The sequence below is a fragment of the Rhinolophus sinicus genome, chromosome 8 (genome assembly GCF_057876585.1).
Source record: "Rhinolophus sinicus isolate RSI-liver-muscle chromosome 8, RSI-T2T, whole genome shotgun sequence".
Taxonomy (NCBI): Eukaryota; Metazoa; Chordata; class Mammalia; order Chiroptera; family Rhinolophidae; genus Rhinolophus; species Rhinolophus sinicus.
The window spans coordinates 26,049,954-26,064,925 of NC_142508.1; the positions used below are offsets into that span (position 1 = coordinate 26,049,954).

At 34.1% G+C, this 14,972-nt stretch overlaps 1 protein-coding gene across 1 annotated transcript in view; it reads right to left on the reverse strand.

The window, feature by feature from the left end:
• Positions 1-286: 286 nt before the first annotated feature.
• CAPZA2 (capping actin protein of muscle Z-line subunit alpha 2) overlaps positions 287-14,972 on the reverse strand; it is a 47,096-nt gene continuing 32,410 nt past the window's right edge. The window contains exons 5-10 of the mRNA XM_019743218.3: positions 12,489-12,695; positions 10,863-10,942; positions 7,875-7,953; positions 5,718-5,789; positions 1,903-1,965; positions 287-1,214 (exon numbers count right to left, since the gene is read on the reverse strand). Coding sequence (XP_019598777.1) covers positions 1,074-1,214; positions 1,903-1,965; positions 5,718-5,789; positions 7,875-7,953; positions 10,863-10,942; positions 12,489-12,695 — 642 coding nt within the window. The 3' untranslated portion in view covers positions 287-1,073. The remainder of the gene's footprint in view (positions 1,215-1,902; positions 1,966-5,717; positions 5,790-7,874; positions 7,954-10,862; positions 10,943-12,488; positions 12,696-14,972) is intronic.

Below are 14,972 nucleotides of genomic sequence, written 5' to 3' on the forward strand. Positions count from 1 at the left end.
TCCTGTAGCATCAGTAAATGTATTTTTAAAAATATTACAAACATGCATACGATGCACAGGGAGATGGGAAAATTCAGACTGTAACTACGCACCATATGTACGCCCAGCTTTTCTAGTTTTCAACCAGTAAAGAATCACAATATCCAAAGAAAGTATTTTAAAATAGTCTATGACTCACTGGTAAGTGATTTTCTACTCAAATAAATAGGAAAATTTTCATTTTAATGTCACATTGAATTTCAGTACTTTTCAACCAAGAAAAAAGAAATAAACTGAGACATGGTCATGAGTTCAGGATTATATATATTACAATTTGCCTTGTTATAATACATTTGTGGCTTTATGATAAAAATAACTGAGGAACATATGGAATTCAAGCTAATTTGCGTAACTGTCACAAGAAAAAAGCATTAAATGCATTTCTGAAATAAGTATTCTCATTTAATTCCAGAATTCAAAACAGCATTAGATCTTGGCTTTGTTTAAAAAAAGTTCAGTTAAACACTAAGCTAGCTAAATAACCTTCTTGAAAGGTTTCAACACAATTGATATAGAAAATGCTTTCCCTCTAATCTTGGTCTTACATGAATGGGAGAGATGAGGGGAAAGGCAGGCAATTTCTTTAGCAGCGTATCTGGCTAAATCCATCGACCACCTTGACCTAGAATGTCAACTGTTGACCCCATTAAAAAGCCTGGGAAGATATCAAAAGTTAACCCACATCATAAACCAAAAGACAATAACTTTAGGATTACGGTAAGTAAAATGTTTTTGAAACACTTCAAAAACTTTGAACATTAAAACTAGAGGAATCATCTCTTCATTGTAAGAAAAGAAAGACGTAACTGAAAGTGAAAGACATTTAGACTAAACTGATTTTCAATCTTCTTTGAACAAAAGAAATGAAAAATAATGGTCGATTAGCTAAGCTTTGTGCTCTAACCAAACTAATTAATTACAGTGATTTTAAATGGCAACAGCCCATCTGGGTAGCTTGACAGTTCAAAATACGTTTGCAATGAGTTTTTTAAAACGCAAAGACACTAACATGACCCGGTCATGCAATGTTCCCCTTATGCATTCTGCATCTCTTTGCCAATCTTGTAGCTGAGGATCTTGTTCCAATCAATCTTAGTGCGTGTAACTGGCAACTGCCGACGTAAGGCTTTGAACGTAGTGTCGGACATTGTCTGGTAATTCTCACTGATGGCGGTCTATGAAAACAGCAGTGAAAAGTTTAAAGAAATAAAAGGAACAAAACAATGTATAAAACACATAGAAGTTTTAGGAAAATCCCATATTTCAGTACCCTGTTTCAGTCAAATAAAAACCCCAATATGGTTTCAAAAGCTGTTTAATTAAATTTGAGGAAATGAAATTTTGAATAATTAAATTTGAGGAAATGAAATTGTAAATGAGAATTAGTATTTGTGAATCCTCATTTTGGAGCTGTTTTACTATTTCACTCAAAATTTAATAAATTAGTTTGCAAGGAGTGGAAACGTATCTAATCCATATATTAAATGCTTAAGTTCAAGACTGGAGTTTAGAAGCTGATAAATAATGTAAAAAGCAGAGTACAAAATTAAGTATGATCTAAGCAGATCACACAAGATCCGAATGCTTTGGGAAACACCTCCTAAATGAACATTTCCAACCAGAAACAAAATAAGCATGTAAAATTTTGGCGTATTTCGATAAATACTCTGAAATTACAGTTGGCTAAAAGTGCATTCTGGCTACACTTTCACAAGTTTGCCCCTTAAAAACAAACAAGCAAAGAAAAAACACAAAAAAGACTATTATAGTGAAACACTGAAAATATTCAGGCTATTACTGAAATTCAAATTTCAGTGCCATTACTTATAAGTAAATATTATACAATATTTTTGAAAATCATACCTGATATTCATTTTCGGCAGCTTCTACAATCTTTATAAATTCTTTTGCTGTTTGCACCTCATTCTAAATGAAAAACAAAACCAAAAGTAAATAAAACAGTAATTTAAAACTATACTACTGTTATTTTTAAATAGGCCTGTCAATATATGTATGGGTAATAATTTCTAATTTAATAAGTAACAAATGGAAATTATAATTAGGTGAAGGAAAAATACTGTAAGATCAATTGTTCTACGTCTAAGGGGGAACTAGGCAAAAAAAAAAAAAAAAATATATATATATATTTTTTAAAGGAGGGTGCAGCTCAGCGGCCCAGGCGCGGATCGAACCAGCAACCTTGGTGTTATTAGCACCACAATCTAACAAATTGAGCTAACCAGCCACCCAGGCAAAAATATTTTAAAAGTCTACAGAATGAGGCTGGTCTCAGTGTTACACTGGTTAAGGAGAGTGAAATTCTGATAATACACATTGCTGAAAAATTCGATTGTAATACTTAACATGCATTCCAATTAACATGCATTACAGGTAACAAAGTCATAGACTCCTAATTAATGACTATATCTAAATATTGTTAAATTTACTGAACAATATTCACCACCATAATGACACATTAAAAATTACCAATTAGGAAGAGCATATTTTAAATTTACTGTAGTGTTTAGAAAAAATTTTTTAACTTTCTAATATAGGGGTTTCTTTGCTTTTTCCTAACAGTGAAGTTAATGGAAATCTAGACTCTTTCATAAAACAGTGTGAATGTAAAATTCTCAAATACCTTACTTTACATATTATTTACAGTTGACCCTTGAACAACATGGGTTTGAATTGTGCAAGTCAAACCCATGGATTTAAATGTATTTTCGGATTTAAATGTATTTTTTTCTCCCTTATGATTTTTAATAATGTTTTTGTTTCTCTACCTTACTTTGATATAAGAATACAGTATAAAATACATACAACATATGAAACATGTGTTAATCAAGCTTCCGGTCAACAGTAAGCTATTAGTAGCTACATTTCTCAGGAGTCAAAAGGTATATGCAGATATTTGATTGTGAGGGGGGTCAGCCCCTTTCACCCTTGCATTGTTTAAGGGCCAACTATATATATACATTTATACATATGTATTTATATTTTTATAATGGGTGTATTTTTCTCCATCCAAAAACAAGAATGAAAACCCTATAAAATAAAGTGAAAAATACATTCCTAAAAATCTCAGCAAAAACTGACATATTAGTTAAGTTTAATTATTATGACCATCTCTTACAACTCCAGTCTATAATTTTGTAGACAAATCTCTCTTAAGAATAATCTTTGCTCAATGTCTAACTCTTCAAAGAAGGTAATACCTAATACCAAATATCCTGTTATGCAAATAAATTACATGTATGCTCTTGATATAGAACTACACCGAATACAATGTCTCATGGAAAACCAGACATTTGGATGTTTCTTTTACTGGCAAATTTTGTAAGAAGAGTACCACTTAGCAAAAAAGCAGAAATCACCGAAGTGCTACAGAAAACTTCTTAAACATACAGCTTTCTTCTCTTCTCAGGTAGCATCTGGCTTACCACATTCATAAATGTTTCTTAATGTTAAATCAAACCTTTCTTAAATTAAAAATGAACTTTTCCTTAGTATTTGTAGGAATATTAGTTGATGTTTAAAATATATTGGTACCTTTAGGTATACAACACAAATGTTTATGGGAAAATGTCACTGTTCATGTTTTATTATTAATATCCTTAGGGCAAAAAAGATTCCACAAAGAAATAGCTGCATGTGCAATGGAAAGAATGTGTGAAAGAACTCTGTGGGGAAATAAAACCAAGTTCAAAGTTTCTTGAATTTGAAAGCTGAACTTCAGAAAAAGTTCACTAAATCATACTCCAAACAGATAAAGGGGGAATAAAGCAAACAATACAAACATAAAAGTTATGTTCAGGATCATAGATGTAAATTTAAGAGCTAAAACTATAATAGTCTTAGAAGAAAACACTGAAGCTAAATCTTCACGACCATGGGTTATGCAATGGTTTCTATTAAAATACCAAAAGCACATGTAGTAAAAGAAAAAAATAAACTGGACTACATCAAAACTGAACTCTTTTGTTCTACACATGCTACGATCAAGAAAGTGAAAAGATATATAGAATGGGAGAAAATATTTGCAAATCATGTATCTGATATAGGACTTATATCCAGAATAAATAAGCAACAACTACAACTCAACAATAAAAACAAATAACCAATTAAGAAACAGGCAAAGGATCTGAATAGACATTTTCAATACACAAATGACCACTAAACACATGAAAAGATGCTCATTATCATTACCCATCAGGAATATGTAAACAAAACACACAATGAGATACCATTTCATACTGACTAGGATGGCTATAACCAAAAAGACAGACACTAAGTTTGGTGATGATGTGGAGAAACTGATGGGAGTTTTTCAAAACTGGCAGTTCTTCAAACGTTTAACATAGAACTACCATATGACCCAGCAACTCCACTGCCACATATATCCCAAAGAGAAACTATAACAAATGTCTATACCAAAAATAGCACATGAAGTTAGTTCATGGAAGCAAAAAAGTAGAAAACAACACAAATGTTTGTCAACTGATAAAACGGATAAATAAAATGTGGTATATAGAATTCTATTCATCAATTAAAAGGAATGGAATACTGATATACGAGTATACTCCAATATGGACGAACCCTGAAAACATTACGCTAAGTGAAATGAGGCAGTCACAAAATACCATGTATGTAGGATTCCATTTACAGGACATGCCCAGAACAGGCAAATCCATACAGTCAGAAAGCCGACTCATGGTTGCCTAGGGCTGAGAGGGATTTGAGGGAAGAGTTGGTGGAGGAAATGGGGAGTGACTGCTAATAGACACAAAATTTTGGGAGGACAAACATGTTCTAAATTAGACTGGTGATTGTTTCACAATCCCATTAATATACTAATAAACAGTGAATTTTAAACTTTAACTGGGTGAGCTGAATGGTATGTGAATTGTATCTCAATAAAGCTAAGAAAAAGTTAGGTACCGATTTCTATTACTTACCATCTATTTTTTTATTTAAATTTTTTTTTTTATTGGGGAATATTGGGGAACAGTATGTTTCTCCAGGGCCCATCAGCTCCAAGTCATTGTCCTTCAGTCTAGTTGCGGACGGCGCAGCTCTGCTCCAAGGCCAGTCACCGTTTTCAATCTTTAGTTGCAGGGGGTGCAGCCCACCATCCCATACAGGAATTGAACTGGCGACCTTTTTGAGAGCTTGCACTCTAACCAATTGAGCCATGAGGCCCGCCCCTCTGGAAGCTCAGCAGCAGCTCACTGTCTTCAATCTAGTTGTGGAAGGTGCAGCTCATTGGCCCATGTGGGAATTGAACCAGCAATCCTGTTGTTCAGAGCTCGCGCTCTAACCAACTGAGCCATCCGGCTGCCCTACTTACCATCTTTAATCTACCCTGTTTCCCTGAAAATAAGACTTAGCTGGACAATCAGTTCTAATGCATCTTTTGGAGAAAAAACGAATATAAGACACAGTATTATATTATATTAGACCCGGTCTCATAGTAAAATAAGACCGGATCTTATATTAACTTTTGCTCCAAAAGACACATTAGAGCTGACTGTCCAGCTAGATCTTATTTTCGGGGAAACACGGTATCTAAAAAGACTTTAATCTGAAGCAGGACTATTACTTAAGATGTTAATTCCAAAACCTCTGGCTTTATAGAAGTCAGGCTATTTGAATATGACTTTGAACTAATTACTTACAGACACTGGCAGGGGATCCTGTGTATCTTTATGACTCACTAGCTGAACATTACCATCTTCGTAATAATGAACCTATTAGAAGGAGAAATTACACAAACCAGTTATAGGTAGAAGCCTCAAGGTCTCTCGACTCAGTAATCATATCAATGCAGACGACGACCATTTCAGCTCTAACCTAACTTCTCTGCTGAACTCTGGACCTTTCAAACCCCAGAAAGTCTCTCCCCTCAGCCTTGTTAGGAAAGTAGTCAGCAGGTCCTGCAGTTACTCAGGAAGCCCTCCCCTGTCTGACTGCTGGACGTTTTCACCTCATAGATCTAATGGTGTCTAAATGCAAGATTTCCAAAATCAAGCTCACAACATTTTCTCCCCAACACTGCTCTCCTTTTGTGTATTTCCGCCAATCATTTAATTCATCAAATTTCAAAGACGTAAATTTATTCAATAAACATTGAGTGATTATTATATATGCCTCTTACTAAGGTTCTAGGGACACACAGCTTTTAAAAAGATGGTTCCTGATCTCATATTTTAACACAACATATTAAGTAAGAGGTATGTTAAAAGTATATTAGCAATACTCTAGACTTTGAATGTTAAAAAAGGACTTCAGAAAAGAGGTGACACTGCACTTGGATTTAGCAAAATGACTGACAAATCAGATAAGATAAGGAAACAGCTTCGAGACCAGCATTCTTAGGAAGGCTTGGAGGTACTTGTGAGTGGCCTGATAGTGAGGTCAGGGAGGGAGAGAAGTGGCTGGAGAATAGTATATAACAGGAAACAAGCCAGCTTTGGGCCTTGCATGCAATGCAAATATGTCAGGACTATCTAGTAGGTGAGAATGTACTGCTAGAATGGTCTTAAGTAGGCAAATAATACATCCAGATTTAAATTTTAAAAAATCGTCTTTCTTGATGGCAATGCGAAAAAATGGATTAGGGGACGGCAAAGGGCCTAGCAATTCAACAAAATAAAGTTACAATCATATGCCAGGCATGATGCTAAGTGCTGAAGACAGAGTTGTGAACCAGACAAGCCCAGCTCTCAACAAGCTTTGGTCCACAGGGACACCATTTTAGAAATTATCCAGGTGACAGCTGCTGAGGCCTAACTGAAGGAAAGAAGAATGTTAACAAAATGGCTACCATTCATTAAACACTTTATGTCTGTCTTGGTTCTATCAATTTTGCCCACATTATCTAATATCTTTAAACAACCCATATGAGATTATTTATTATGGCTGTTTTTTTAGCCGATGAGGAAACAAACAAAAAGAGCTTAAATGACTTTCTGATGTCACACAACTAAAAGCTGGCAGAGCTGGGATTCAAACTCAGGTAGTTTGGTTTCAAAATTCACGCTCTTAACCTCCTTTCCTGAGCCCCTAAGAGACAGTCACAAAGACACATAAGTAACAGGATATAGACTAGAAATGAATATTGGAGTCAGATGACAGAGCAGCCACGTCTGATTCATCTTTATTCCTCTTCGCACATCTTTCATGATACTTGATCAATAAATGTAGTGAACAAATGTGTGAACCAAGACAGAAACAGGTTAGTCAGTATTTCCTGTAACTTACTTAGTAATATCTAGATTGAAATACATAGTCTTAGTTATCAAATATTCTTCTAGATAAACATTTGAGCTCACATTAAAATTCAAAGAATTCAGTTCTAATAGGTTTCATATAAGAGCCAAATATGAGTACAGGAGATACTTAAAAGATATGTACTATGTACATATATTAATATATACATATAATAAGTACATATGTTTACACATCTAAACACACACACGTTAATTAAATTATACTTCAGCCAACTCCACCCAGCTGAGAAGAGAGAATGCACAACTCCACCTCAAAAGGTGCTTACATGAACAAACTGTATGAAGAGCAGACCAAATGGCAGCATCTAATTTTAGCTGTGGTTTTAGAATTTGTCAGCTATCCTCCCAGATTTTTGATGACTACAGAATGAACTACAAGGTTATTTAAAAGATGAAATCAGTACTACTTGTTCCCATTACCTCAAAACAAAGATCTGAAAAGAAATGGTTATTGTATATCATGAAAATATAAACTTAAGAAGCAGTTATTTTCCCATTCAAAACCATCTCAAGATAACTAAACAAATTCTTTTTATTTCATACCTGAATTTTCAAGATGCCAACCACCTGAGTGGTTGAAGGAGTAATTGTAAACTTCCACTCTGATCTCCAACGACCATTCCTTAAAAATAAAAACAGCAGCTGTAGATAAGGTAGGGAAAATAATTTGAATAAATTTCAAGTTCCAGATTTAAATCTAACGCTGCAATATGAGAATGTGGGGGATGGATGCTGGACATTCATTTTCTAATCACTGAAATATTCAAAAGAATCAAAAGGTTAAGTTCAGTTATGAGCTATATAGAACTGAATCTTCATCCTACTGATAAAAAAGGACCTATATAATGGAGGCAACTTCAGAATTCAAATCCTGAAGCTTAAAATACATTTGAAAACTAAGTACCAAATAATTAAAGAAGAATGGATAGTAAAACATCATTCTTAAGGAGGTTTTGATATCTGGAAAGAGAAGGGCTATAAATATGAAGAGTTATAAGCATCAGATTTTTTTATTTTCCAATTTTAGGTTTAAAGTTTTCATATAAAAGGCACATTCTCCTTCTACTTCCTGAAATGATTTTCAGTATACAAATCAACACATATTCATCATGGTAGCCAATTGTGACATTACAAACAAGCAATAGGTATGTTATCATTTTTGTCTCCCAGATAATGAACTTCTTTTTCTAACAGCCTTTTCACAGCAACTCCTTTTCTTTTGATCTCTCCTTGCTCTTTGCATGCTAAAGACATTCTGATATGCAAATTTATACCTGTTATTATTTTTTTTTTTTTGCAAACAGCATATATTTCTAAAATAGTCACAGGGCTAATGGATCACTTTCCTGGTTTTGGTATAAAATTATTTCTGGGTTCCTTCTGACATTCTTTCAGTCTAACCAATCATGAAAATCTGTAGAATGATGGTATGGTATTCTTATCATTAAAAGTTAACATTTAAAAAATACTATTATTAGAGCGATGTATATGTTCTACAGGCTAAAAGATAATTTTACAACTTGTCTTGATTTTTAGTGACTCATTCAAAAATTATCCATAGAAGCTTAGCTGAGAAGAATCTATGTCTATTCATTTTATTTCATGATTCCAAAATAAGTTATTCTTTTTATTTAGGTATTAGTATCAAGCATTAGTGAGTTCTAAGAATATAAATTTCTGATTTATTATGATAATATGCGTATATCACAACTGATTGTAAAAAGAAATTCCAAATCAAGTAATGGTGCCAATTTGAAAACGATTTCATAAGATCCTTCCAAAGATATTACTATAAGTAATAGTAAATGATATTGAGTAGAGAGCACCCTTTCATTAATGGAGTAAACAGTCAAGATGTCCTACCCTTTAATTATATTCTTCCCTTCTCTTCTAGTAATGTTGTCATTGCAAACGTGTTCATTCAAACATTTGCTAAACCTCCAGTACTGCCAGACATTAGGGAAAGAGTAGAGACCATGAAGAGAATATCTCTAGTGAATCTATGGAACATCCATGACTAGTTATCTTCTGATTTTTATTCTACCTCTATTTTAGGTAGACTGAGGTATATTTCTTTGTACCAAAATATTTAGATTTAAATTATTGTGATATGTGATGTTTAGCACTTAGGAATATCATACAAATTTTGTCTTTTCCAAAAAGTGCGAATCATTTTTAACTTCAATGATATAATGTTCATAGTGGTAGTTCAGAAAAAATTCAGATATGTAGCGTGAAATAGTGAGAATAGAAAATTCAAGGACAGCATCTTCATTTTACATATGCTAAAACTCAAATAATTTGTGTTTTTGAAAACTAGTAAATTTACTAAACATTTCCAATATATTCTAAAGTAAAACTTAGTAACAAGAATTTGCCTTTAATAGTAGTTCAATCAGATTGATTTTATCATACATATCATGGCACAAGTAGGATAAATTGTGATTTTGTGCAGATTTATTTCTTTAGGACACTAGTACATTGATGTTACAAATTTTTAGGGCTAAAATGGAGAAACTACATTTATATGAAGTTCATAGAAGTACACCATAAAAGGTGACTGCAGCCTGTCATGGAGGCATATGTTTACACAGGAATGGATTTTCCTTCAGTGGTAATGTATCTGCATTCCTCCAAACGTTCTTGGTTAACCTGGTAACCTTGCATTTATTTCTGAGATGGTTTAGTATGGGAGCAACCTTGGGCCCCAGACCAAACTGGTCCTCAGGGGTTACTGACACCTGTTTACTTTATCCTCGGTAGCACCCCCAACCAACCTGGCTAGCAAGTCAAAGACTAAGATACTTAAAAGGTAAATATTATAACCATACTTACTCTGATGACCTTAGTGTGTATTAACTAAAAAGGGGATAAATGTAAAGATTTTATCTAATGTGGAACTTACAAAGTCTTGTCTAAGAATAAAAAGGTCTAACAACTTGTCAAAGATTAATAAGGCAAATCAGTGCGTTGGGAGGCTAGACTTTTATAAGGAATAAGCAAATGATTTGCACACAAAATTGTAAGACATGGCTGTAGTTTGCCTCACTGTATAAAGCATGTCTTTCCCTCACACTGGCCAACCACGCACAAGGCAATTCACATGAAAACAGTGCCCAAGTTCACACACAAAAAATCACAGTTCTTCACTTTATGATCACCTCTGTCCTCCTCCCTAAAGTGAGTCCCATTCAGAAACACCTTCTAGAACGAACATGTGGGCCAGCCAACTGGTCAGCTCGCAGGCACACGTATTCCCGTAGGACGCTGCTTGCCAGTCTCTAGAACCACTTCCCACTCCCGCATTCTTTTCACTGAGTGTCAATGAATTGCCCGCTATCTTTAAACGATTAGGCTGATGATGAAGCAGATAACTTTCTTATATCAAAAACCTGAAGTTTTATATTATGTTTAGATTGCTCTTAGTCAATCACACACAAACAAGGTATACACCCAATCAATAAAGCAAGGACCTTTTACACAGAATATAAACAATGTCACAATTCCCCACTACACAAAATTTTAACTTACCAAAAGTTTTTTGCTTGGAACTGATGGCTTTCTATGCATGCAATAATGGTTTGCTGTCCATCTATTTTTTTACCATATACCTTGATGGCAAAGAAAACAAACACAAGAGTGAATTTAGGGTGCAGAACATCCAGCTCTAAATATACATAAAATACTGAAAACTGTACAGAGCTTTGGCAGGACTATGTAAAAGTAGACAAAACAAGTCATCAATCTAACACAGGAGCTAGAAAAACAAGTGCTCACATATGTACATCCGATCACAGATGCCTAGTGGATCATAAATGAAACGATAGAGTACAATGTACTGAGTAAAACTACTCTAAAATGTTCATGAACATCCCAGACATACCACACTTTTCATTCCAAACACAAGCATCATAAGAAGTGTAGGTAATTTAAACATACAGATGCCAATCTGGCTGTTTCCATGCAAATGAAAACTGGACCTAGATTATGATGATCATCTCTGCTGACTTCACAATCTTAGGGACGGCTATTCTCTAGTCATTGAAAAAGGATCTGGCTGGAGGTGGGCAAGTTACTTCCTATAACTAAGGAAGGTTGTTATGAGGATGCCTGTGACGGTCTGATGACGTTACTTCAGCTCTTGTTTGCTGCTTTAAAAATAATGACTTCATTGTGCCTTCAACCCCGGGGAACAAATGAGGACTCTCTAGCTCAACCTAACCACTTTCTCTTTGAGTTATTCTTCCAAAATAATCCTAGTCAACAAGGTTATAATTCATAGCACTTGTAAAGTATTTTGGTTATGCTGCTATATGTCTCAAATAATTATTGAGAACTAGATACTGAATTTTTGTCCTAACCAAATTAACCAGGTTAATTTCAGACAGCGAAATGAGGTGTTACTGGGTAATATTAATACTTCTATTGGGACAGCAGGTAGAAACCAGGATGTACGGTCACCTCAGGTTGGAGAGGTCCACACGGCCTTGAAAGCCACGCTCAGAAGCCTGGACGCTAACTAAGCGCAGCGGGAAAAATCTGAAGGACTGTAAGCAGGGGGTTTTCATAATCTAACTGCGACTTCAGAAGATCACTGGCTATGGCGATCACAGAAGCACAGACAGACTGCGGGGGACTGAAAACCCTATCTGGGTCAAAGAATGTTACGAAAGAAAAAGAAAAAAAAGCAATCCTACTTTCTAACATTTTAGCCTGAAAATATGAAAACAGGTTAAACTTATGAAAGAACATTAAAAAAATAAGAAATCTGATTGTGAAAAACACAAAGAAATGATTCCGCTTCCAAATAATTTTGTTTTAAGGTCTCATAACTTAATGAAAATAAGCTTGATCTAAACTTATTGAGATGAGTCATGAACATGAGATGAAAGAATCTCATCATAATCATCCTCTTCTAATCAATGTATGAAAATTCCTACTTGAATTTAACTCAAGGTAACTACCATTTTTTCCATTTTGGGCTATCAAAATATATTTACTATTTAGGGTTTCTTGAAAAAAACAACAACATTGTTAGACATATTTACTTCAAGAAAAAAATGAAGGGCAACTTATAAAATGTGAGTTCTGTAAGTTACTATAAATTTCATAAAAACACTGCCACATTTACATAAGACAAAAGAAATGATGACTTACAGTGCAGACCCCATTCGGATAATGTTCTTTCACATAAGCTCGCAGAGCAGTTTCTACTGAAGTTCTCCACGATTCAATTGCATTTTCTGCTTCATACGGTCTTGGATCAGTTGCTTCCTTTCTTAAGTGATCAAATTTGAAACAGATTCTGTTTTTTGGATCCAAAAACTTTCCATTTCCCAAGTCGCCATGTTCTGTTATCAATACCTTCAACGATACAATAAATTTTGGGAAACAAGTATTTAAAATAGCATTTCAGTACTGACATATTAGTATACCTTCACTTAAGCCTTTTCCTTAAAACTATAAAGTAATTCTACTCCAAACAACTGGTTTAACTACAGGGCACAACTAGAATATTTCAAATGAGTCGACTATACAGACAATGAGGTTACTCTCATTCGGCTTAGATCAGTGGATCTGATCTAACAGAACTTCCAACTACCCAGGGAAAAAAATGCATCTCCTAACATACTGCTGGAGTCAGTTTTTTTTTTGAGAACTATGAATAGTTACTTTTCCTGTTACTAGTCTCCAGTTCCTCAACATCCTTCGATGAGGATATTTATAAGAATGGTTTTAATCCAGTGAGACTCCTCATCGGTGTGTCTACATTGCTCCTGGGCTCACAATCTCAGCTTCTGTGAAGTGCCTTTCTTGTTTGTGTAAGCTAATCATTGACAGTTGTTTTCAACTGATTTCCAAATTTTTTAAAAAGTAATTTATTCATTTATGTACATTTATATTACACATGCATAAATTTGACATTTTGTGCTTTATTTAAAAAATTTCCATTTTCCTTCCCTTGCAACTCTCCCAATTTTTGACTCCTCATTCATGACGGGACATAGTCATCCCTCTAATGTAAATCACGAAACATAAGATGTATCGCCCTAAATTTTTTTCAGCCACATAATCCTACATAGATAAATATACATACACATCAGTGTACATACATACATGCATGCAGGGTTCTTGTTTGGGTCATTGTTTTATAACAATGAATAGAATAAAAGTGCATGCAAACACCTATTTTTCTGCTTCTGGCTTTTTTCAACATAAATACCTTACAGAAACCCTTCCAAGTTAACTGGTATACCTCTCACCATTCTTTTTAATGGTTGCATAATATCCCACGATGTGACTATAGCGTAATTTATTCTGTCATTCCACTACTGATGCACCTTCTCTTTATTTCCAGGCTGTTTTCTTTTAGGGGGAGGGATGGGCACATTAAAAATGTTGAAATAATTATTACTGTACATATATTTTAACATACTAATGTTTTTGTCTCCATTGGATGCTTCCATTTCTCTTGGATAAATTCCCAGCAGTGGCGACTGAGGTATAAGGTTTATATATTTAAATTTAATACATAATTAGATTGCTTTCAAAAAATGGCTGTAACAAACTGCATTTCTATGAACAATATAAAAGATAATGTTCCCCTTCATGTTATCACAATCAATAGGCATACAATTCTTTTCTCAGTCTGATGGGCATGAAATCTATCCCATTACTTTATTTCTTTGACTTCCTGACAGATCTAAGTATCTTTTCATGTTTTGTGGGCCATTTGCTCTTCTGTGAGCAAATATCCTTTAATACTTTGTACCATTTCTTTTTAAAATTTATAAGAGTCCTTTGTTTAAAGCATCTGCTTCATTCTACAGTTAAAATAATTATTATGTAGCAAAATGTCCATCTTTTCTTTCATAGTTTCTGGGTTTCCAGTTTTAAGATGATCTCCCCGTGCCCTTATCTTGTATATGTGGACTCTTTACTCCTAAAATTTTAGTTATTTTACACATTTTTAATCCACCTGAAATTTCTGTATATATTATATGACAGAGGTCCAACTTTTTCTTGATAGAAACCAGTTGTACCAATATCTTTTATTGTATGTCTGTTTAAATTAAAACCTTGTCATGTATACAAATGTTCATACTTTGGGATTAAATCCTGCACCTATATGCTGCTCTACTGATCTATTTGTCTACTCTATAAAATACCATCTTGATTTGACTTTACATTGGCTGTAAAGGATCTTCTGCTGTCTAGTAAGGCAATTCTCTCACTGTTCTTACTCTTCTTACATTTTTCTTGCTTTTTTTTCAAGCATGTATTTTTTTATATAAACTTTATGAAAATTTTGACCAATCAAGCTATCAGGATTCTAATCAAGCTGCATTAAATTCATATTTTCATTTTTAAAATTTAACTTTCTATCTCAAAATGAAATGTGATGTGCCTTTCTACTGTACAGATCCTTTTTTATGTGTTTCAAGAGGACAACCACCATTTTCTTCACAATCCTGTTTTTTCTTCTAAAGGTTATTTCTAGGTTAATGTATAGTTTCACCATTATTTAAAATGAAACTCCTCCCCCTCCAACCATTTCTAGTTTAAAGTACTTACTTGCCGCAATAAAGGAAAGTGAATGAGTTTTATATACTTACCTTAAATTCAGTCATCTCATGGAAT